The sequence below is a fragment of the Ictalurus punctatus genome, chromosome 24 (genome assembly GCF_001660625.3).
Source record: "Ictalurus punctatus breed USDA103 chromosome 24, Coco_2.0, whole genome shotgun sequence".
NCBI classification, from domain to species: domain Eukaryota; kingdom Metazoa; phylum Chordata; class Actinopteri; order Siluriformes; family Ictaluridae; genus Ictalurus; species Ictalurus punctatus.
In genome coordinates, this window is record NC_030439.2 from 16,512,133 (window position 1) to 16,535,352 (window position 23,220).

General features: G+C 38.9%; 2 protein-coding genes across 3 annotated transcripts; both read right to left on the bottom strand.

Annotated features, from left to right (window-relative positions):
* Window positions 1-399: 399 nt before the first annotated feature.
* Window positions 400-6,551, bottom strand: polr1f (RNA polymerase I subunit F). The gene is made up of 5 exons (XM_017455147.3): window positions 6,337-6,551; window positions 5,521-5,906; window positions 3,330-3,471; window positions 2,887-3,095; window positions 400-2,031 (listed from the first exon to the last, which is right to left on the bottom strand). Exons 2-5 carry the CDS (start codon window positions 5,796-5,798, stop codon window positions 1,572-1,574), a joined length of 1,089 nt encoding a protein of 362 aa, XP_017310636.1. The 5' UTR covers window positions 5,799-5,906; window positions 6,337-6,551; the 3' UTR covers window positions 400-1,571.
* Window positions 6,552-9,141: 2,590 nt separating this feature from the next.
* On the bottom strand, window positions 9,142-18,961 carry LOC108257405 (transmembrane protein 196). 2 transcript variants are annotated; one of them, XM_017455150.3, is made up of 4 exons: window positions 18,440-18,961; window positions 16,368-16,424; window positions 9,867-10,178; window positions 9,142-9,687 (listed from the first exon to the last, which is right to left on the bottom strand). In XM_017455150.3, the coding sequence occupies exons 1-4, from the start codon at window positions 18,596-18,598 to the stop codon at window positions 9,619-9,621; spliced, it is 597 nt and encodes a 198-aa protein (XP_017310639.1). In that variant the 5' UTR covers window positions 18,599-18,961; the 3' UTR covers window positions 9,142-9,618. The 2 variants fall into 2 exon arrangements, with proteins under 2 accessions (XP_017310639.1, XP_017310637.1); XM_017455148.3 differs by having other exon boundaries at window positions 18,434-18,961.
* Between the last annotated feature and the right edge of the window lie 4,259 nt (window positions 18,962-23,220).

Genomic DNA, 23,220 nt, shown 5'->3' on the forward strand with positions numbered 1-23,220 from the left:
GGTTACATTAGTGCATGGAGGTGGGAATATTTCCTCAGAACAGAAGCCACAGCGGGGAGCAGACTGAGCACCTGCCAATAATGCTGTTTTTCCTCTGGATTTTTTTTCTTCAGAGTCAGAAATCTGTCTGAGGTTTGGAATGGCCCTTTTATGTTTCCTGTGCACGTAATATAAGAAACTTTATACCTTCAACACGAAATACTGGCACAGGAACGAAAGCATGTGTGTGTGTTGGCTCAGTCCAGTCTGGGGAAATCCTTCTCAGACTGGGACGTACACCGGGACATTTCAGCTATCTGTCTCAATTCTACTTTCAAGGATTAATGCAGTCATGTATTTAAACTACAAGTGTCAGTTCTTTTCAAATTGATCCCGTTAATAAGCCACAGGCACACAGCAGACCCTTACAACTTGATTTTATTTATTGAAACTGGCGCAACAGTTCGATTTGCAAAGTTGTCTGTCTGCATTTACAACTGCTGACATGCATATCTATGAAAGCAGAAACCAGACTGAATTAATTCATAGCACTGAAATATATTACTTCAAAAATTACACATCTGTATTGATTTGAGTTTACCACCCTGAATTTCAAAGTAGCTTTATTTCAAGTGTATAGCTTTATTAGGTGAGAAATTGCTAATATAGTTTGCTTATTTGGTTGAGTCTGAAATATCATGAAAAGGATAGACTAGCCTCCTTTGGGAGCTTAATTAGCACTAAGTTGCCAATGGGGATCAGTGAATGATTTTTTTTAATGGCGTGTAAACAAGCTTTATTTAAATGACACATTAACCTAACGGGTTTAAACTGAACTTGTTACCTTGGAAACGTTTACACCTAAACGCTATCCAGGAAATCCAAAACACATTTGAACAATAAGATGATTAAACAGTGTGACTATGTGGGGAACTCAGACAGGGTTGATGTATTGGAAGTACACAATCCATCTTACATGTTTATAGGTACGTCCTCCGGTCGTGTCCTTGTGAGTTACTTGACAAGAACGCTTGGTATTAGCCTTGCTATTGGGGCATCACCCCTAGATAATCAGTATACGGTCTCTTATTCCAGGCTCGATTGCATTTTCTTTCTATTTGTTCGAATGAATTCTGCAAACTGAATGGGACTGGATGAATTTAAATACTAGCACGAGCAGTCTGAATACCATTTTGAATATTTGAAAACTGATGCTTCATTTTTTATTTAAAACATCAATTTTAAAATGTGGGGGAAAACTACTCTGAATTTCAACAAAAATTATATTGTGGTTTTCAAAATATTTTGAAATAATACAAATTCAAAAGCTTTTAAAACGCAAACAGTTCTCTCTCTCTCTCTCTTGCTTCCATATACATCATGCCATCATTAATACTCGAATTTGAATTTAAAATCAGCTTGAGAAGCACTGAAACTGAACACTGAAAACTCAATACTGCCCCCTATTGTTACAAAAATATAGAGAAAATATGCTGTATGTCCTGGTGCAGTGATCTGTCCTTTATTGCATTATGATATATTACTAACAACACATTCAAGCACCTTAAATAGTCCCAGTATAAAAGCAGGCATCACTTCATCCTTTTCTTCTTTTTAGCTGGACAAATGTCAGCTTCGTCTGTGAGGAGCACTTTTCTCTTTTTACTGCTTTTATCACTGATGTATCCGCTCGATTCACTGCCTGGGAGATCGGCGCTGGGGGATGGCAACGCAGCGTCCGATTCCTGCTTTTTGTCCTTTTTCTTCTTCTTCTTTTTCTCCCTTGGACAGCTGCTGGGATCAGAATCATCCTCCATTCTGTTACCGTTAACATGGTGAGTCACGGCCTCGTCTGTGTCGTTGTTGTTCATCTCCTTCACAGCCTGCTTGTCCCTTTCTTTGTCCTTTTTCTTCTTCTTCTTCTTGAGCTTTGACGCGTCCGAGCTCTCCGAGGGGTCTTCAGTAGTGACCGAGTCTGGTTCGGTGGCCACTTCCACTGTCTCGTCCTGCTCGGTGTCTGCGCTGCTGAAAGAATCAATAAGCTCCTGCACCCTGAAATACATTCAAACAAGAATATTAGAAGCTCGTAGGGACACACGTAACACTAATCACATAATAACTGAAGGTAAAATGGCAGCTGATATTAAAAACAGGCTGAAAGTCAAGAGGACAGGAATACAACTTTCTTTTCTATTTTTTTTTTCATTAGCTCAGATCTGATTAAACAGACTGGACCTGATGAAATGCCTTAAAATTGCATTTACATTGTAATTACTTAAAAGATTTAGAATTTATACGCACTTGGATATTAATGAGCACAATGTTATACAAAATGAACAGTAATAGTAGAACTACTGCACACTGTGTGTCACATAAAACCAGGAGAAAACTGTCACCTTCATAAGCAAACATTTATCTAATGTTTCTACATAGATTTTTCTTGATGTACCCACTTTTCTTTATGTAAATCCTATGTTCTGCTAGAGGCAAAGAGAAATATGAACGCATCTAGCAACAAGTGAGCAATCCAATAAAGGCAAAATTATCCGGTTGTGTCTAGTCCAGCTGAACACCATTATGAACGCAGTTTCATTGATTTGGGGAATTAGTAACTACGGGGGTAAATACATTTTCACACAGGCCCAGTTGCTATTGGATAATTTTTTTGCTTCAATAAATAACATTATAATTTAAAAACTGTATTTTGTCTTTATTCGGGTTGCCTTTGTTTTATTTTAATTTCTGAAACAATTTAGTACGAGATACACACAAAAACAGAAGAAATCAGGAAGGGGCAAATACTTTTTCACAGCACTGTACTATAGCACATTTAGAAAGTTAGGACAAATAATTTGAACTGAAAATGACAGCTCTAAATCCAATCACACTTCATAAATATAACTATACCGGGATTTTTCCAGCCTTCCTCTGATCAGCAGAACTCCAGCCACATCCGCGTCCAGCTGACACACCTTGAAGATCAGGCTGCCTCCCAGCTTCAGCCCCGAGTCTCTCCACTGCTCAGTAGTGAGCTGAGCTGGCTTCACCACGCTGGCATTAAAGCAGCCGTGCACCAGGCAGCCCACATGGCCCACTCCGATTTTATTTATCACACCCTACATATACAGATAGAACACATACTCTTTAATATATTAAACAACAGACAGCAGATTTCCCTTTTCATAACTTGAACGAGGCTGAGATTATTCTGTTCGGGGACGCTCGCTGTGGCACTTCAAAACTATTAAATGATTTTTTTTTTTTTTTTTGCAAATCGATCTTAAACTTTTTGATTAAATGTCTAGATGTATATTAAAGCAGGACATAAAAGTACAAGTAAACACACTCACCATGAGCATTTGTCTTTCCTGTGGCTTGAATATCACAAACGATGCCTCGACGTTTAAGTGAATGTAGCCTTGGTCGTCGAAAATGTCCCCATGTTGTCCTATAATTTTGATGCCATCATAAGCCAAAGGCACACCTTTGAAACTGCGGGACAGTGAAGAGAGACATCGGTTAGGAGTGAATTGTAAATAAGAGACCATGGATGCTTGCTCATACTGTATTTAATGCCTCCTCAACCCAAAGTACTTCAGCCTGAATAGGAAAGAGTGCGATTTAAGACACAAACAAGTAGTCCAGCGCTGCAAAACACTAACCTCCAAACAATTTTTTGTTCGTATGTTTATTTTCTCTTTTAAATAAAGCAGTGGTTCGCAAAGTGGGGTCTGTTAAGTCTTTTTTTAGTTTAGTTACAGAAGTAGAAATCACAACCCACCATTATCAAAGTTATTATATTCGCTTTAAAATAATTATTATCTTATTTTACTGGTCAGTTGTATTGAATAGGTTTTAATCCAAACCTCATTAATTTAACACGCAAACAAAACAAGTATTCTTATAAATAATAATTTCAACTTGAATGCCAAGAAACAGAAGGCAATGAATTACCAGCAGAGACCCACAGGGACCAATACAGTTTCCATTAAAACCAATACAATTCCCATTAAAACCGTTTTGGCAGGGTGGACACAGCTCAGTTAACGGGACTTATGATGAGTATTAATTTTTTTTTAACTGCAAAATGTTTTTACAGATTTGTTAAAACAGAATTTGATACCACTGCTAACATAGATACCCCTGTTCTTTACTTTTAATTTAAATATCAAAACACTACTCTCATTCTCTATTTGTGTGTGTTTGCGGTCTGATAAACCTAAATATCATGATTCATATCGTGATATATTTTGGTCATATCATCCAGCCCTATTGCACACATTTAAATAATGTTCCTGAACGTAATCTGTACTGAGGGGGTCTATGGAGGGGCAGACTTTACCATTAGGCAAAGGTCGGCAATTGCCTTGGGCCCTGAGCTACCAAGGGCCCCCAAAACGCTGCATAAACTTATGGTTAAGAAAATTTTATTTTTACTTTTTGCACATTAATTATGTTTTTCTAAAAATCCATACATTAAAACGCCATCAGAATGTGGACATGATCATATGTGAGTTTAATGTCACGTGATGATAGTGTGCCATTCAGATTTGGAGTCATGTACAGTGCTACTTCAAATAAATGTGTTTAAATATTACCACAATTTAGAAAAAAGAAGAATATTTTAATCAGCTGCTGTCCTACTGTACCATAGGGACTTATTGTTTGCTCTTGATTACTGGCTGTAGTGAAAGACTTAGTTATTAGTATAAGCCTAATGTCAAGATTATTTTCATAATATTAGAAAATAAAATACATTATTATTATTATTATTATTATTATTATTATTATGGTGGTGGTAGTAGTAGTAGTACTAGTAGTGGTCTGTTTTGGGGGTGAAATGATTAGATGTAGATTGATGTTAGTGTTGAAATCTAAAGTTTCAGTCCGGATTGAGGAGATGTACAGCCGAGTGGTTCAGCTCTCCTACACTACACGCAGACGATGCCCCCTGACTAACTAACATGCTGTCTCGATTGTTTTATATTCTTTGTCACGCTGCTCTTCTTTTTGCCTATTTTACAAATATGACTTGATATCTGTTCAGTGCTACTTCAAATAAATATCTTTCAATAGCATTTATGTTTCTGTTATATTTTTATGCTAGTAAGTGGTGTTAAGAGATGGTCTAACCATCAGTGAGCAGGTGTGTTATGATGGGGTGAGCTGTGGGCCAGGTGTGGTGGTCAGCTCTGGGCCAGAAAGTCCAGGGCCACTTATTAGTCCCAGTTCACCCCTGATTATTGCTATTAATGCTAAATAACATAAGCTGAATATATATATTTAAATATCAATGTTAAAACACTGAAATGAGGGCCCCATTCCTATATTTTTCCTAGGGCCCCATAATCACTAAATCCTCCCCCCTCCCTGGGTCTATGTAGTTTATTGATAAAGATAAATAGGACTGGGACTGCAGAAGGTTTGAGAACTTTTGATTTAAAACCCAAACATTATCTGCAGGTCAGGAGGTCTTGAGAACCGGGATCTGAGACATTGCTCATGAGAGCTTCTGTGCCGAACACGAAAAACATCAGATACCTGTTGGAGTACTTTAAAAGGTCAGCGTTGAGTTCTTGTTGGATCCCGGTCTTCTTCTTGTTCAGGTACATGGGCGGCAGAGCAACATGTCTGCGGTGTGTGTGCAGCACGAGACACGAATACGGCGCGTTCACGAGCTCACGCGCGTCCGCGAAACTCGGGATCAGACACGGGACCGCGAAAGCGTCGCGAGCCGGAGCGGAGTTTAACACCGCGGACTTATCCGTAGAGGTTACGCCGAGTTCCGGGTCATGATCTGTCTGCTCCAGGTTGGCCATGTTGCCTAAACTTTTAGACGGAAACACGTGTGTTTCTTCGTCGTCTTCTTCTTCTTCCGGTTTTGCGGCGGTTGGCAAACAAACCTATTGTGCATTTTCCGCCACCTACTGAGATGGAGTGCAGAGCATCAATGTTGAGGAAAATTTAATTTAAAAAAAAAAATCAATTTTAAAATAAATAAATATACATATTTTTAAATTTAAAAAAATAAATAACAAAAATTCACATCCTACTAAATTCTGTTAATTAGATTTGTTGCTTGTAAATATTCCAGTAAAACCTTCTATAAACTTGTGGTGACTTTCTTAGCAAATCGTGAAGTCACAAACCATTCGGACCGAATATCTTGAATTGATTTTCAAGCATATCCCTTTCATTATCTATCTATACACAGCAATAATACATGCTCCACTGTCTCTGGGAGTCCACATGCACTCCACAAACCTGTATCATGTTTCCCTGTGATATGTAATGACTGATTTAGTGCGGTATGCCCTATTCAGAGACATGCAATAACCAAATCCTCTCTTCTCTTACCACAAATCAATCTCTCAAGACCTGCTTCCCTCTGTACAAATGCCTTCCTTTTCTTTCCTTATCCTACATTTCCTGCCATATTCCTTTTATTTCAAATTTACTTGGTATAATGGTATACTTATGTCTATTTATTATTATTATTATTATTATTATTTAAAAGTCTTTCTGGTTATATCATTTACTTCCTCATTCCCTTCCACCCCTTCAGGTGCTGGTACCCATGCATGAATATTTCTGTTCCATGATAATTTACTCTGTTTCCTCGTGTTAACCCCCCCCCCCCCAAAAAAAACAAACAAACAAACAAACAAAGGTTCAGTGGGCTTTATCGCCACCTAGCGGAGAGGAGGAGCCAGAAACGCGCTTAACATGTTTATTTGATGTTTCTTAATAAATGTGGACTTGAGGAAAAGAAATTAAACCACCGCCACACACACACACACACACACACACACACACACACACACACACGTTGGGTTTATTTTCATCTTTAAAAAAAAAAAATATAACTGATTTATCTTGACGCAAGTTGCACGACTCCACTTTCCTCCCTCAGTCCAAAGACATGTGTTGTAGTCTGATTGCCATTTCCAAATTGTCAGTAGTGTGTGAATGTGTGTGTGTGAGATTGTGCCCTGTGACGGGTTGACACCCTGTCCAGGGTGTCCCGCACCTTGTGCCCAGAGTTCCTCGGGATAGGCTCCAGGCTCCTCCGCACCGCCATGTAGGATAAGCAGTATGGAAAATGGATAGATGAATGGAAGTTGCACGACTTGTTACAGATTCATTTTTTAAAAATTACAGTTAAAATTTTTTAAAAATTCAAAATGGCATGGCGGGCTCTGGGTGGGTGGGGCGTCCACAGTGCGAATAATGACTGATATGATTGAATGTTGACGTTTTCTGTATGAATTATACACGTTTATGGAAGGAGTCTCCAGTGTCAGCATTTTATTATAATTTTTTTTTACCAGTCAGAAGTAAAGCAGTTTTCCTCCAGAAGAAGTTGTGTTTTGCAGTTTCTCAGTAACAGGCTGTATTTTCTTTAAAGAGAAAGTAAAATTACTGTACTGTATATAGCTTTTATAATGTAAGTGATAACAGGAACCGACTTGTTTCTTGGACATACACTACATTAAACGTAGCTTTAAACAGAAAAAAACCATATGATGTTATAAATTTTTTCAATAAATGCACAATTGTAATCGTTGGCAAATTGATGTGGTGTGAGATGAATAAATCATGTTCTTTTATTGGATGGGATGTTATTGGAAAATGATAAATTCCGGAGTGGTAACGAAGCATCACACTACGATGTTATTGATGACTTTCCTATAACAGCACCTTGTTTATTACTTACTGTTAAATATAGAGTTAGCTCGCAATAGCTAGCAAAATCTGTAAACAAAATTATGTGTATCTTTGAATGCCAGTATATTCCTTTTGTACTCCTGAGGCAGGAGTACACCCTGGATGGTACACCAGTCACTCAGAGCAGCTTTCATTTCCAAATAAGGGCTCAATGACACACCTACAGTATTTCATTATATAGACTTCAAGCTACTTCCTTCCTTAAAATCCTCACCTGTTCCCAAATACCATGTTGTGGTTCATCAGTATTGAAACGAAATTCTTTCTATCATGGTCCTTAAACTAACCATTTCAGACTCTTACACCTCCACCCCATAAAGCTACTACAAGACTCTTGTCTTCAGGTTGTTAGTTTTAGCTTATTAGCCCTTTAATATTCTCCATGCATGCATATTGCTTTACCTTCTGCTGTTTGGGGAGAGCCCTCATCTGGAGTGGCATGTAAATCACCTAGAAATGCAAGCTGTATTTCTAGCACTGAAATTCTTTCTTCCTCAATTGAGAGGTCTCCATGTTTTAGTTGTGACAGACAACACAGTCGGTCTCATCTCTAATTGGATAGTGGAAGCAATCTCTCTGGCTTATGAGGCGTGTGGTCTCGCTTCAACTCTGAACAAAACGGCTCATTCCACTAGGGGGCTTCGCTGCACACATTAATTCAATATTACAGTCTAGACATTCATTCCACCCCGGGCTCGTGTGTCTTGCAGTGACCATCGTATGAGGAAGTGGGTATTCTCATTCCCACAGCGTGAAGCTCATGCAACAGTGAGTTCCCTTTGAAAGGGAACGACTGGGTTACGCATGTAACCCTGTTCACTAAGAAGGGAATGAGAAGTTGCGTAGCTTTGTCATACTGGCGCATGCCTGTGAATTGCGTCTTCGCTTCAGATAATAGAGACTGACGGCGTAATTCTCATGTGCCATTTTTATAATCACATGACACACTTAATTGTCACGTCACCTGACCACGGCAGGCCTATAAATAGGCGTGATTTCACACAAGCGTCAGATACCGGTCACACACGAGGGTGCTTCCCACATCATGAAGCTCACGCAACATCTTGTTCCCTTCTCAGGGAACTGGGTTACATGCATAACCCAGACATTTTCTCCCACTGTCCAAAAAACATGGAGGTTACACTAAATTGCAAGTGTACTTGTGTGTTTGTTTTTATCTCCAGACCAAATGATAGGAATACATGATAATTGTGACCTTTTAGGGACTGGTCCTCTTTAGGATTTTTATTATTATTTTTAAATAAAAGAAGCTAATAATTACCCTAGGGATAACTTGAGGTTTTGATGAATAACATTATTTATCTACAGTAACACAAATCAATGGAAATACCCCTATGTGTGTGTGTGTGTGTGTGTGTGTGTGTGTGTGTGTGTGTGTGTGTCATAATTAAGCAAAGACAAGGTGCATTTCAGTCTTTTTATTTCATTTTTATATGAAGCCTCTATATAAAAATACTGTAAATCAATAAATTATTCTCTTGTACAAGCATTTTACATTGTGCATTTTGTATATCTGAGGTCCGAGCATTCAATATGCCATACATGACAATTTCAGAGACAGACTCATCATTCCCATAACCCATAATCAGTAGGAATAATGGAGAGATGCAGGAGCAATGCATTAAGGAAGGGAAAGGGATAATATGAGAGAGAAAGGAAGTAAAGTTTACATGCATGTTCTGTGCTCAATGATACAATGCTCTGCACTGAATCCCTGTGTCCCTGAATGCTGATTGGTGCTCAATCCACGAGATGATCTCTCCCTTTTTTTTTCCACAGTAGCATTAAGTATCTTAGGGCCTGCTGTGTGCAGGAAATGTCCTACAGATGGCCATCAGCCCCATAACATCATTCCTACTGAGAGTGCATCAAAGTGACACACAAGGCTTGTCACGGCGATGCGCTCTGACTGTTGTACGTGATTTGTGGGATGCCATTGCTGGAGTTATCCATTACTTCCTGTTTGGAAAAAGAGAGAGAACAGGACAATCAGGGAGAGGCCTGATTATCTAAAATGCATCAAGTAACGATCTCCACTATGGTTGAGACACAAACTATATATAGATTTTTTTTTACACCCACACACACAGAACTGTCAGTCACAATAACAAATCTATGAGAAACAAGTGCAAGCCTACACTGAGACACTGAGAAACACCGGGACTGGGCTCTCCTCTCTTCCGTTCCTCGTCTACCTTCTCGGACATCTCGTGCGAGTGATGCAGCGAGTGCTCGCGCTCCAGGAACATGCGCTGCTGCTCGCTGCTGGCCAGACGGCACGTCAGCCACGTGGACAGGGTGCAGCTGCTGATCCCCAGACAGGCCAGAGACATGGCGGCCATGTGCAGCGAACGCACCGTGTCAGGACGCTTCACCAGCGCCCGCACAAACTGGAAGTTCAGGATTCCTCCGATCAGGCCGCAAATACAGCATGCTGAGAACAGGATCATCTGGGTGAGAGAGAGAGAGAGAGAGAGAGAGAGAGAGTGAGAGAGAGAGAGAGAGAGAGAACACAGATCAGTAAGAGAGAGATGGAAAGCTTAAAACCTTCGCTTTTCTTTTTCTTTTATAGATTAATTAGGATTACACTGGCTACCCGTGGCATCCAAAATAGATCTTAAAGTCCTTGTACGAGTATTTAAGTATTTATTAGTTGTAAGGGTGCACATACATATTTAGCATGGTTCCTGATGTACACTTATTACACTCTCCAAAAAAAAAGGTTCCTGAAGGGTATTTTTTGGAAATAGTGTTCATTTTCGTTTCCATTTGGAACATACACTTACAGTAAAACGCTCTGTTGTAAGGTTCTACTGTACACAGAACCGTATGAGTTCAAACACAGCAACTCATTAGGTTTCTAGATTAAACCTTTTTTTTTTTTTTTCGAAAAATGCATCCACAAAAGTCAATTGCAGAGCTGTTTTTAATTTGCTCAGTGGTTCAGAATGGAATATTTAACAAAGATATTTATTTTTGGATAAATGTGTTTGACGTCCATGAGTGCAGTATTTTTGTGATTTTTTTTTAAACAAAAGATCAAAAGGTTAAACAATACAGAGAATTTTTCACAGCCTTCAAGGGTGGCAAATTATTGGAGGGCACTGTAACATTTGCCAAGTGACTAATTTAGCTAAATTCACAAGTCAGTTATATTTAATTAATCGAGGGAGGTAAAATTAATGTTTTTGATTAAAGTATGATTAATTGTGCAGCCTTACAACATTTATTATAAACTGTCTGAGAGGCAGCAGACCAGCCCCAGGTTTGCATATTTCGGCCCCATTATGGAATCTCCTTAAAGGTTAAAGCCCATTCAGCAGAGAAACGCAGAATGAAGTATAGAGGACAAAAGCAGCGATGAGTTTAATAGCCATTCTGGATTCTGCTGTCGTGTTGTTTTTAACTATACAAACTGTGGCAGAGAGAAGTGTTATTTAATGTCACCATAATGCAGCGTCATCACTTTTTGTTTTTTTAGTAACTTTTACCTCCAAATGTTTAGAGAGTGCAGTGCACTCTCAGCTGTGTTATTTAGCCACAGTCACGACTCCCATTAGCGCTTTACCGTTGATTACAATGACCCACGCCAGCTCTAATGACCCTGTCACTATTGCTGTAAGTGCACTGAGCATTTGAAATTAGAAAAGACACACCCATTTTGATTAGCCTTCACTCTAAACCAGAGTTCTGCAGTCTGGAGCCAGTTGGGACAAAGTGAAACCTGATGGATTAGTGGGGAACTCTCGGTATGGAGGAAGTGGTAGCTCAGTGGTTAATACGGTGGACTGCTGACCGGAAGATTGTGAGTTCAAATCTGCCAAGCATGCTATAGCTGGTCCTTTGGACAAGGCCCTTAACCCTTAATGTAAGTGTATGGGAAGGGGGTGGGGATATCTGCAGTGTATAATGTAATGTCTATATGGTGATTCAGCGGTAGATCTAGGGGAAAAGATCCAGGAAAGCTAGTAACCAGCGGTTAATGAACTGGGCCACTGCTGAATCCTTTCCACTTACCCCCATCAGTGACAACTAGGCCAGATTCCCTTGTGCATGCCCTAAATTAGAATGTAAAATAACCCAGTTATGCCACAGAGGAACACAAAATCCCAACACTTTAAGGCATTCATAAAAAGAGTTTATATGTAGTTTTAAAACATTTCATATCAGCTCACTGTTGTTGTATATGTTTTGCAAAAACCTTATGAAGATAGCTATCACTTGTGAACTTCCAGAAATTTCTCAGTGATTTAACCATGTATGTAAGTGGATGGACATTAATCCTGATAAAACGTGAAACTCTGAAAGTCCAACCTCTGACTAGGAAAAAAATGAAGAGAACGACATCTTACCTCATAAATTCTTACTCATAAACTGGGGATGGTCTCCTCAACCCCGAGTACAGCAAGTGACATCAAATCAACATGGCTACCCAGAGCACCAACATTAAACAACTTACTTTATATAAGTTATATTGTATATACAAGTTCAATCAAGTTAAATCTATAACATTGACGATACAGTTTGCTGTTTTGAGGAGGTAAACAAACATCACTCATCACAGTTAGCTGTCTAGTTTGTTGCTAACAAAAGACAAACATGGACGCATCCATGTAGTTTCGACTTTTCTCTTCTGAGGTAAGTTGAATGCAGCATAAATAGTTAACCAGCTACACAGCAAAAAAACAACAACAACATATTAGTAAGTGGAAAGATCTTAAATGTACAGTACTCAAACTGAGCTAGTATTTTCTGTTATAAGATTACAAATCAACCAAATATATGATAATTAAACCTATTTCTAGACATTTCTATACATTTCAAGCATTACAAATTTCTCATTCTATCTGCAGATAATTTAGCTTCTTTCTAGAAATGAGCAAAATCATGTGCCAATAGGACAGAAATGTCTAGAAATAAGTTTATCATATATTTGGTTGATTGTAATTTCATCACAGGAAATACTAGATCAATTTGACTATATTCAACATATTTTCACTTGCTAAGATGTCATTTTCTGCAGTGTACCTAAACAGTGATCAGCTCCTGTACGGGTTAATGACCTTTTCTCTTTGCATGTGATTTTGTACATTTTAAAAAAGATATTGTTTTAGGGCATTAAATACCATTAAATTGTATTTCTGTGACACATTTAGCTAGCTAGCTGGCAGCATAATGATCTGTTTACACACTGGTTACCTGTTCTATTGCACCCTATTTTTTTGTGCGTGTTAATAAAGATATTGTTTTAAAACATTAAACACTGACTCACTGCCTTAAATTGAATTTTAAAACTTTTTGAGGTTATTTCACAATTTGTCATTTGCTATGCTAAGCTGCTAGCCAGCTAAATAGCTAAATCTTTCACTGGAAGATATTGGTTTAATATCAGATCATAGCTAACTAATAATTTATACTGACTTAGTAGTTGCAATGTATGTACCATCAGGTATCATTAAGTTGCTAGTGACAGATAGTCACTAGAGATAGGTTGTTTAGTTAGACAAATCATGATAGCTGGCTACTACCTGACTACTTTTGTATATTAAACATAGTAATATCTGGCATCTGCTCGTCCTCAGTGTGTGTATTTTTCACTTATCTGTGTCCTTATATCCTCTGGTCTACATTGTAGCTAGTGTGCTACTACTATCTAACTTGTGACATAGATTTTATGACAGGCTTGGGAACAAAATAAACAGATTAAATAATGTTCTGACCTCAAAACGCAGAGAACAGAGACTGGGGAATAAAAATACATATGCCAAAATAGCAGCTAGATGTTTTGATTTTAGCTAGCTAGCTAGAGTTAGCAGACTTGCTTACATCTATCAATCACAGAGTTGCATGAAGCCTTGGGTAAAACGCCTATGTTGGTGTCTTTACTATTTAGGCATATAATTAAGCGTTCCTATACTTTTGTTCGCCAATTGGGTGGGATGATACAAAGGGTTCTATGTTTCATGTTGTTCAAAACATCTAGATATAAACACCAAAGCTGAAATCCTAAACTCTCATTTCGAATAAATCTTTTGATCTCAAACCAAATGACTTTAGTGTATATCACAAACAAATAAATTGGCCTTGCCATTCCAATAGCTTCGTAGGGGACTGTATAAAAATATTTAACAATTTTGTCAGTTTGTCATACATATATAAGTACATCCTATGTTATATACTGCAACATATTTAACATTGGATATACTTAAGCTGCTAAAAAGTTTATACCATTAAAGAGTCAGCAAATTCTCTGTCGTGTTATTATTTATTTTTGCAAAAAGTCCAAAAATGTCGAGCATCTGGTCTCAACCTGCCTCATCCCAGCTGAGAACTGCCACTGTGCTGATTCTGTATATGACATTTTGCCGTGCCATTATTTTGTCGCCTTGTACCCTTCCTTTTCCTGTTGGCCTAAGCAATGCAAACAGGTTTAGATAAGCACTTTCTACCCCAAACCCGCAGCCTCTTCTGCTTTACTACAGCAAGCAAAAAGTGATGAGCCAATGGAAAGAATATGGGTAATTTACAGCCGTTCTAACGCGGTAGAGTGTCCTAAATGCCATTACAAAGAGCCATTATGAAACAAGAGAGGCTATCAATTCAGTCATTTACTAATGTGTGGAAACATTTCAGTCATTTCGATGCGCATATAATAAATTCAATCAACAAGAGAATGCGGGAGGATGATATGGAGAAAGAGACAAGGCAGTGGATGTAGAAGATGCAGAAATAACATAAAAGTAACTCATTATGGTGCAATAAAAGGAGGAACGGTGGGGGTTTTATAGACACATCATAGATAAGTCAAGGGAGAATATGAGCAAAGGGATGAGAGGCAAATAGAAGACAGACAGGACGGAAGAAAAACAAGGCGTCAGAGAGAGGGCGATGTCAAGTCCTTCCATACTAGGTTTCACTTTGCTATAGAGTTGTCATTAATGCTCTCTCCTGTGACTCCTCCACCTCTCTGTTCAAGGTGTCTAATTGAATCTCCTTCTCCATGCAGTATCATAGCGCAGAATGTCTCTGTACACATGCAGGAAATGTGCACATCTCTGAGACATGGCCACAGAGGAAATGCAGCTAAGAACCCATTTAACAGTAAGAAAAATTCCCCAGACCCACTCATTACAAATTTATTTTATGAACGTAATTCTTTCATGAAAATAATCTAATTCTTTTTATTTTATTAAAACTGTCATAAGACTACAACTGTAATTAGATTTATCGACCTAATTGTTTTGGAGTTACTGAGGTTTGGATTAAACGCACACAAGTGATCAGTTAAAACAAGTAATAAATTGAATACCTTTTCCCACCACGACAAAGGCCCTGTTTACATTAGTGCGTTTACCATGGTTCAGTGGTTCAGAAACGATCTCCTACCACACTACACAACTGAAACCGCATGTCACATGACCATTCATGCACACTGGGCATGCGCATACAAGTGTAAACATTGTTGGATGCTAGTCCAAACCGGCATTCCATGTAGGGCTTATGCCTACATACACACTTGAATTGAGATTTGTTGCTGATTGCTCTAATCATGGCTTGCGTCTTCCGCATGTTGGCAGCTGCAGTATTATAAAACATGGAATTTAACTGCACAATGGCTGCTAAGAGTGAATACAAAGCCAGCAAAGCTTGCGGTTCAGTCTCTGTGTTGTTGTGTATATGATCAATGTAGCGTAATAGTCATATGGTAGGGGCTTGACGAATCGGGGAAGGATGCGTAATGCTCCAGAAGACCCAATCAGGGAGCGAACGTGGGCGAAGCCACGCCTTCGTTTTCAAATCTCTTTGTTTTGGTCCGTTTACACTGAAATGCGAGCCCGTTTTAGTTTTCAAACTAAAACGTGGTCTTCGGCGCTTCCAAAAGTCTTCGAAAACGCCGGAGTAGTTTAGACGACAGACGTAACCGTAGCAAAAGTTTTCAAACGAAAACGCACTAGTGTAAACAGGGCCTACCAGTCTCATAAAATTGCAGGCCCCCTGGCCATGCTCCACACACTCCCCAGACCTCACTTTAACAACCATTGTTGTTACAGAAACGATAAGGTATTCCAACGAGCACCTTAATATAAACCTGTGTATGTCAAATCACAGGTTTATATTAAGGTGCTAGTTGGAATACCTTATCGTTTCTATAGTAACAGTTTATACAGGAACTTGTATAGTGGATCCTCCTCATAAAATGGATTAACAAATTTTTCATCACTGATATGGTAAAGTTTTCTATCAGGTGGCATTTACAGTATTTAGCATATTTAGAAGGAGTTTCCAGTATGAACATTTTGCAGTCGGAGGAAAAGCTGTAACTTTAAGTCTTACAGGAAAGTCAGAGGACAGTTTCTCTGCAACTTCAAGAAAAAGAAATAAGAAAGGCTGTTGAGGGAATGACTGTTTATAGTTGTAATAAACCACGTCACTTGCTTCGCAATAATCATTAGCAAATTGCTGTGGTATAAGAGGGAAAATAATCAGCTTTCAATTGGGCTACATGACATCACTGTATTGTCAATTATTTTCTTATAAGCGAAAATACCGTGTCCTGTAGTGTTGTATTCCTTACAGAGTGTACACCATGGCAAGGTCTTATATGTACGGCTGAAATAGTTGTCACTACTTGTACTCACAACCAGCCCAGTCCTTTTTCTCGCACACAGCATCCCACAGAGCCCACAGACAAGGAACTAGAAGAGGAGACATAGCAGAAATACATTACTGTGCTGTATTAAAAGTGCTGAATAAAAAAAACATTGAAATGTCACCACCCAGGCTTGAGGTCAGAAACAGACTGCATGCTATAATTACCCATACTATCCTTAACCCTGCTGTATATCCAGCCCATCAATACAGGGCAGTATACAGTATGGGTGTGATCTGGAGAGCGGAATCACAAAAAGGCTTGCAATATAGATCATGTCTGACCTGACACACCCAAGAGGTTTACACTAAAGTGCCCAGAAGAGGGGTTGTAATTGGTTTTCTTTCAGTGCAGACAAGGAGAACTGAACGTCTGGGATCATGCCATGTCTCTCTCTCTCTCTCTCTCTCTCTCTCTCTCTCTCTCTCTCTCTCTCTATATATATATATATATATATATATATATATATATATATATATATATATATATATATATATATATAGAGAGAGAGAGAGAGAGAGAGAGAGAGAGAGATACAGATAGATAGACAGATAGATAGTAAAAGGGAGCAAATTTAATTTACTGTGAAATAATGATGAATTCTCCACTGCATAAGAGGATGTATTTAAAATAACCAGTGTTTAACACAGTACATATAATGTAGTGTCAGACTATTTAGTGAGAACTACATATACGGTATTAAGAGTATATTGAAGAGTATGGATATTACACTCTTAGAAAGAAAGCGTACTAAACTGTACCTTTCCTTGTTGCTAGGGTGGTACTGTCAAGAGTGTATCTCTTAGTGCGTATCTTTTCCCTAGACGCACCTTTAAAGATTGACACCAAAAACTAATTAGAGTCCATTTATGTGCCTTAAATTATTCTTAAAGGTACACTATATCCATGTTTTCAGGCAAAAGATACATATTACAGGTACAACATCTGTATCTTTGAGGGTATCACTACAGCAACAGGGAAAGGGACAGTTTGGTACGATTTTTTCTTGGTGCATGACTCCTGAAACCAAATATAGAGCTATCATCTCTGAGATCAAAATCTGAGATTTCATTCTCAGAGAAAGAAGCAGCAGACTGTATTATTGCTGGCCACTAAAGTGAAATCCCATCATGTACTTTTAGTTGTATCTTTGAGCAGGAATTATGAACATAGTGCACATTAAAACCTCAGTTAACATACGACCATGGGGTTTAAGGTCTGATAATGTACATGAACAAGTTAAACAAGTACACTACATTCAGTTTCTTTAAAAAATGATGCATACTAAATGTACAGAAGATGTTCCCTTGAGGGGTTGCTGCTTTACATTATAATTTTAGCTTTTAATGAGCTTTTTACAAAATGGGACTTATATTCCTAACAGCAAGAAACTACCAGTGCGAGACTCGAGACATTTGCTTGGTTAAAATGAGTTTAAAGTTGTCATATAAATAAATGTATGTAATATATGGACAGATAAGAGATTTACAAAAAAAAAAGAAGAAAAAGAAGGAGAAGAAATAACTACGTGAACTGCACAAGCTGAGAGAACTGCATATAGCTGTGAAGTTTTAATGAGTATTATACTGAAGTTTGCACAGAGTACCTTTATAATATTTTGTTAAATGGCTAAATTTCCTGTAAGTAATATTTGGAGCTATAGCACAGATTTACCTGAAGAGCAAAATGACAGCACTGAAAGTTGTAATGGTTATTAGACTGGAGTTTGCATGCTAGTAAATATATTAATAACTTTTTTTTAAATCCCTTAAATGATCTTTATGGATATATGGATCTGTAACATGAATCATGATTTGCATGAATCGCACAAAAGGATAGAATTGCGCACAGCTACGACGTTTTGATGGTTACTAAACTGAAGTTTGCACTAAATCCCTTCCTAATTTAATATATGCTGTTAGTAGCATTTGGAGCTCTTGAAACAGGTTTGCATGAAGCGCACAAGTTGCGCATAGCTGCGAAGTTGCACTGGTTATTAGACTGGCGTTTGCGCACAAACGGAACAAAGACAACACAATGTAAAGTGAAACGTACACACACCCCGCTCCACACCGGGGACGCATGACCCTGCTGCGTCTTGTGCTCGTGTCGCGCTCTGCTGATGGCCACGGCCCCGAGCGCGATGCTGGCCGCGCCGAGCCCCACCTGCAGCACGGACAGCACCAGCAGACTGCACACGATCTTCCGGCTGCTGCACATCCTCGCTCGGGCATCCTTCCCGCAGCTCCGGAGCAGTGCGGTCCGCTTCGGGCTTGGCCCACCTTAATCCATACTTCTTCTCACTCCTACTCACTCCTGTAGAGTGTAAGTGTGCAGATCACTCCTTTAGAGCTCCTGTGGAGGGTAAGTGTGCAGATCACTCCTGTAGAGCTCCTGTGGAGGGTAAGTGTGCAGATCACTCCTGTAGAGCTCCTGTACAGGGTACCGCTGAGCGCATCTCTGCTCCAGATGAAGACGCCTTCTCGGTGCACGCGCTTCTCCACTAAGGAGGGATGACTATTGTAGCAAAGTGTTTACAGTGCATTATAAGTCAGCCTCTCTCCCTGCACACACACACACACACACACACACACACACACACACACCCTCAGCCCCTCCTCCGGGCCATGGCCACTCACAGGTCTGTAGGAAGCACCGGAGAAGCAAGCGGATGCAGGCTGCAGTTTGAATAGTTGTAGTGCTAATGCAGAGATACAACTACAGTAGGCTATTAGAGGGCACACTGGAATGTGTGTGCCTGTACATTACTGCACTCTCAGTAATAAAGGTACCAAACTGTACATTTACTTGCAGTGGCGGTTCTGGTGCGCCGGGTGAACTTATAAGACAGAATATAACATAAAAACAGAACAATATTATAATGAGTCTTTATTGATCACATATACATTACAGCACAGTGAAATTATTTTCTTTGCATACCCCAGCATGTTAGGAGGTTGGGGTCAGAGTGCAGGGTCAGCCATGATACAGTGCCCCTGGAGCAGAGAGTGTTAAGGGCCTTGCTCAAGGGCCCAACAGTGGCAGCTTGGCAGCGCTGGGGCTTGAACCCCTGACCTTCCGATCAGTAACCCAGAGCCTTAACCACCAACCCAAAAATTATATTTACAGCATCAAGACCCATAGAAATAGTTAAATTAAATATAAGAAATAGATTTAAATAAAAATAATACAAGCAAAAAATATGCACACACACACACACACATACACACACACACACACACACACACACACACACTCTCCAAAAATGCCAAAATATTAAGCTTTTAATTTGACTTAACATCAAATCACTGGTCGGAAAATTAGCCAGAATTAAACAAAAAGATAAAATAACTTATAGCTCTTTCCTTTGATTTTACTTAAAATAGTTTAAGCATTGTGGGTAAACTTGCAGACAGCTTTTTCTTTTTCTTTTTTAAATGTTATTTTCTTTCTTTCTTTCTTTCTTTCTTTCTTTCTTTCTTTCTTTCTTTCTTTCTTTCTTTTTACTGTATTTTAATTCTGTACACCCAGACATGTGTTACTTTGAATTTTAGATCAAACATTTTACTCATTATCATGATTTTTGCCTTTGCCTACAAGAAGACTAAATAAGTGACTTTCCCTTTCTTGCTTTCGCCCCAAACAGTTCACAGCATCAAAAGTAACTACTGGCACAAGAGGTCTCAGGAGTGCCTTTGTTAAATTCTTGCTCATTTTCTGACCAATGATGTGTTGTTAAGACCATTAAAAGCTTAATATTTTTTTCATTTTGAACTTGGCCCATTTTTCTTTGCTCAGGAGTGTATATAAATGCATATTATTAAAAAAAAATGCACACAAATAAAACTAAGCCCATTTCTACATCCTACAGTAAATATAAATCGTGACTGTTCTTGTATTTCTTGTTGCAAAGTCATCAATGATGCTATCATAGGAAACGTTCCCAGCAACCAAATGATTGAATACTTATGACTGTAATCAAGGGTCAAGTCTTTATTCCTACAAAATTAAATACCTGATACGATGACATTACATCACCGACATGCAGATGAGTGATAGGAGTGAACGCACGTTTATGTCAATATCCGTATCACCTCCCAGAACCACCTACTGGGGAACGAGACTCGCCAGTGCCAGTATCCGTCACTGTTTCCTTGTATGTGGGGACCATCAAGGGTGCATGTTCGCTTTTATCATGTGTTATACCTGTAATTAGGTGTTAGTGCAGTGGTGCTTAATTATGTACAATTATGTATTTAAAATTCTTTTTAATAAAGTTTCCAGGTAAAATCTACACACCAAAGGCACCAAACATGTCCTCTTGATGGTACCACAAGCTGACAAGCATTTTTATTATTTGTACATGCACAGACAAGTTGCATGCAGTTAATGTACACTGATTTATTAATAGTTAATAATAATTTCAGTGTTTAAAAGCTTAGCTTGAAATGAGAGTGGTAGCTCAGTGGTTAAGACATTGGGCTTCTGATTGGAAGGCCTTGAGCCTTAACCCTTAACTGCTTAGGTCAAATGTAAGTTGCTCTGGACAAGCGCATCTGCCAAATGCCTTAAATGTAAGTACACTTAAAGAATAGGTCTCTGGTGAACATTCATCTTTAGTAAGTAAGTAACTGGTTTATCTTGGTCAGGGGCATGGGTCCTGGAAAACACTGGGTGCAAATTGGGAATATACCCTGGATTGGACACAGTCAATCACAGGACTGAAAGTAAACATATATCCTCAACTTGATACACACATGCACAGTGTGTTTTTATTGTCTTGTTTGTTTCCTACTCTAACCTTTTATAATTTGCACTGCATGTTGTCTGGGGATTATCCTGTACCATATTGCTGTCACTTTTCCATAATGTATTGCTCCAAGGCCTTGGCAAACGGTATCTCGGTCTATAATCCTATACGCTTGAATCTCTCTACTACTCTACTACCAGGCTAGAAACACCCCTAGAAATTTTTAAACACACTAATTGGAACCTTTACCAAAAGTGTCACTGCAGGGGAAGTAGTAAGAATGACTGCCCAGGGGCTTTACACAGAGAGGGTCCTCAAGGGGCCAAGGAAAACAGTGGATTTACACAGGGTGAGGAAAATTGTGAAATTTTAGAAACCTTCTCATCTGACAAGCACATATCAGACTTAATATAAAACGTTAGCAGTAGCCTGGAATTCAAGAGATAGACATTTCTAATATCTCATGTAGCTTAACTACATAATCTGTACAAAACTTAATGTGATGTACATTACATCATGCGCTCACATGGGACATTCAACGCGTCATGTGACTTGTGATCTTGAGCGTAAATGTGATTTGTTTTGTTTTGATTGCTCCTGGACTAACAGATAAGCTTTATCATTGCACATTCTAAAATTCTCTATATCTCTATATTCTACATTCTCTATATCAGATTAGTAGGATTACCTCACTATAAACGGCACTGTGATATGGTTCCAGTATTACAGAAAACAGACGGCAGGATGGTTCTCTCTCTCTCTCTCTCTCTCTCTCTCTCTCTCTCTCTCTCTCTCTCTCTCTCTCTCTCTCTTACACACACACACACATACACACACACATTAATTATTATTCATTAAAAACCGACCGCAGTGCGAGCACTTGGTCTACCTACCCTGTCTTTTGCGCATTTCCGTTACAGAAAATTCACGTGTCATGAATCTAATATTGAAGTTGATTGGGGGTTGATTCATCATGTTGGAGTTTGCAAGTTTGAATCCTGACAATGCCACAGCCATCCGTGACCGGGATTCTACACAGAAAAAATGGCCAACCTCAGGTCTGTTTCTGAGCAATAAGGGGTCTTACGCGACAACTTAATCAGTGTCTTCAGTCATCCAAATCATTTCTATTTAATATCTTGGATTAGGAATTTCTGTATGTTCTACTTGTTTTAATACAGCCCATAGATAGTAACAATCTGCTTATTATAGCACTAATATCCATGCTAGCTGTTAACATTAATACAATTTATACATGACTAGGGGAAATTAGTTAGGTTTATAGTCAAAACACACACACACACACACACACACACACACACACACACACACACACACACACACACACACACACACACACACACAATGTGGAACATAGAAGTCATGCAGTATGGGAAAAATGTAATTACGTGCACTCAACATGCATACATACGTACATATAATTGCCCTTGTAGCAAGGTGCCACTGCACTGACACTGCATACAAACAGGCCTGTGTGTTTTATGACACAATTGACCACTAAATATCTGTTGCGCAGTGGAGCTTGAAATCACTGACCACACTAGATGTTAACTGTTCTTCAATGACATGCAAGCCCTCACATTCCTCAACAAACTCACGCAATGCAAACAGTTTGGTATTTTACTTTCTAAAATTATTTTTGCTCTTTCACTTTCACCTTCTCGCATGACTCTCTAAAAAGGCCCAGCTTTCTCACCGTCAATTAAATCAGTGGTTAGATGCACTTTGGGGCACTCAGCATCATAACTAACTCCTTGGCATTTTTCCTGTAGCAATATACATGAGCACACATGCTATGACAGCAGGTCCTGCATCCCAAGGAGAGTGTGAGGAAAATACAGTCTAATTGCTGAAGTAGGCTAATTGTGTTGGGACAGTTTAGATATATCCCACACACTAATGTGATGCCTACAGTAGTTTGCTTTTTAAAGCTGTATCATGAATCTGTTTATCCATTCTCATGTCTGGACTACTTTTGGCAAGCATTAATCAAGTCACTTGACCAAATATAGTTCCAGGAGAAGAGTTTAGAAAGTGAAAAATGTTCACATCTAAGTAATAGAATATGATG

Coding starts and splice junctions, on each gene's coding strand:
- polr1f (XM_017455147.3), bottom strand. CDS start 5,798: ATGGCCAACCTGGAGCAGACAGATCATGACCCGGAACTCGGCGTAACC. Junction 3,472..5,520: donor CTTTTAAAGTACTCCAACAG/GTATCTGATGTT, acceptor ACTGTCCCGCAG/TTTCAAAGGTGTGCCTTTGG. Junction 3,096..3,329: donor AGGAAAGACAAATGCTCATG/GTGAGTGTGTTT, acceptor CTGTATATGTAG/GGTGTGATAAATAAAATCGG.
- LOC108257405 (XM_017455148.3), bottom strand. CDS start 18,598: ATGTGCAGCAGCCGGAAGATCGTGTGCAGTCTGCTGGTGCTGTCCGTG. Junction 10,179..16,367: donor GAAAAAGGACTGGGCTGGTT/GTGAGTACAAGT, acceptor TCTCTCACCCAG/ATGATCCTGTTCTCAGCATG. Junction 9,688..9,866: donor GTGTTTCTCAGTGTCTCAGT/GTAGGCTTGCAC, acceptor TTTTCCAAACAG/GAAGTAATGGATAACTCCAG.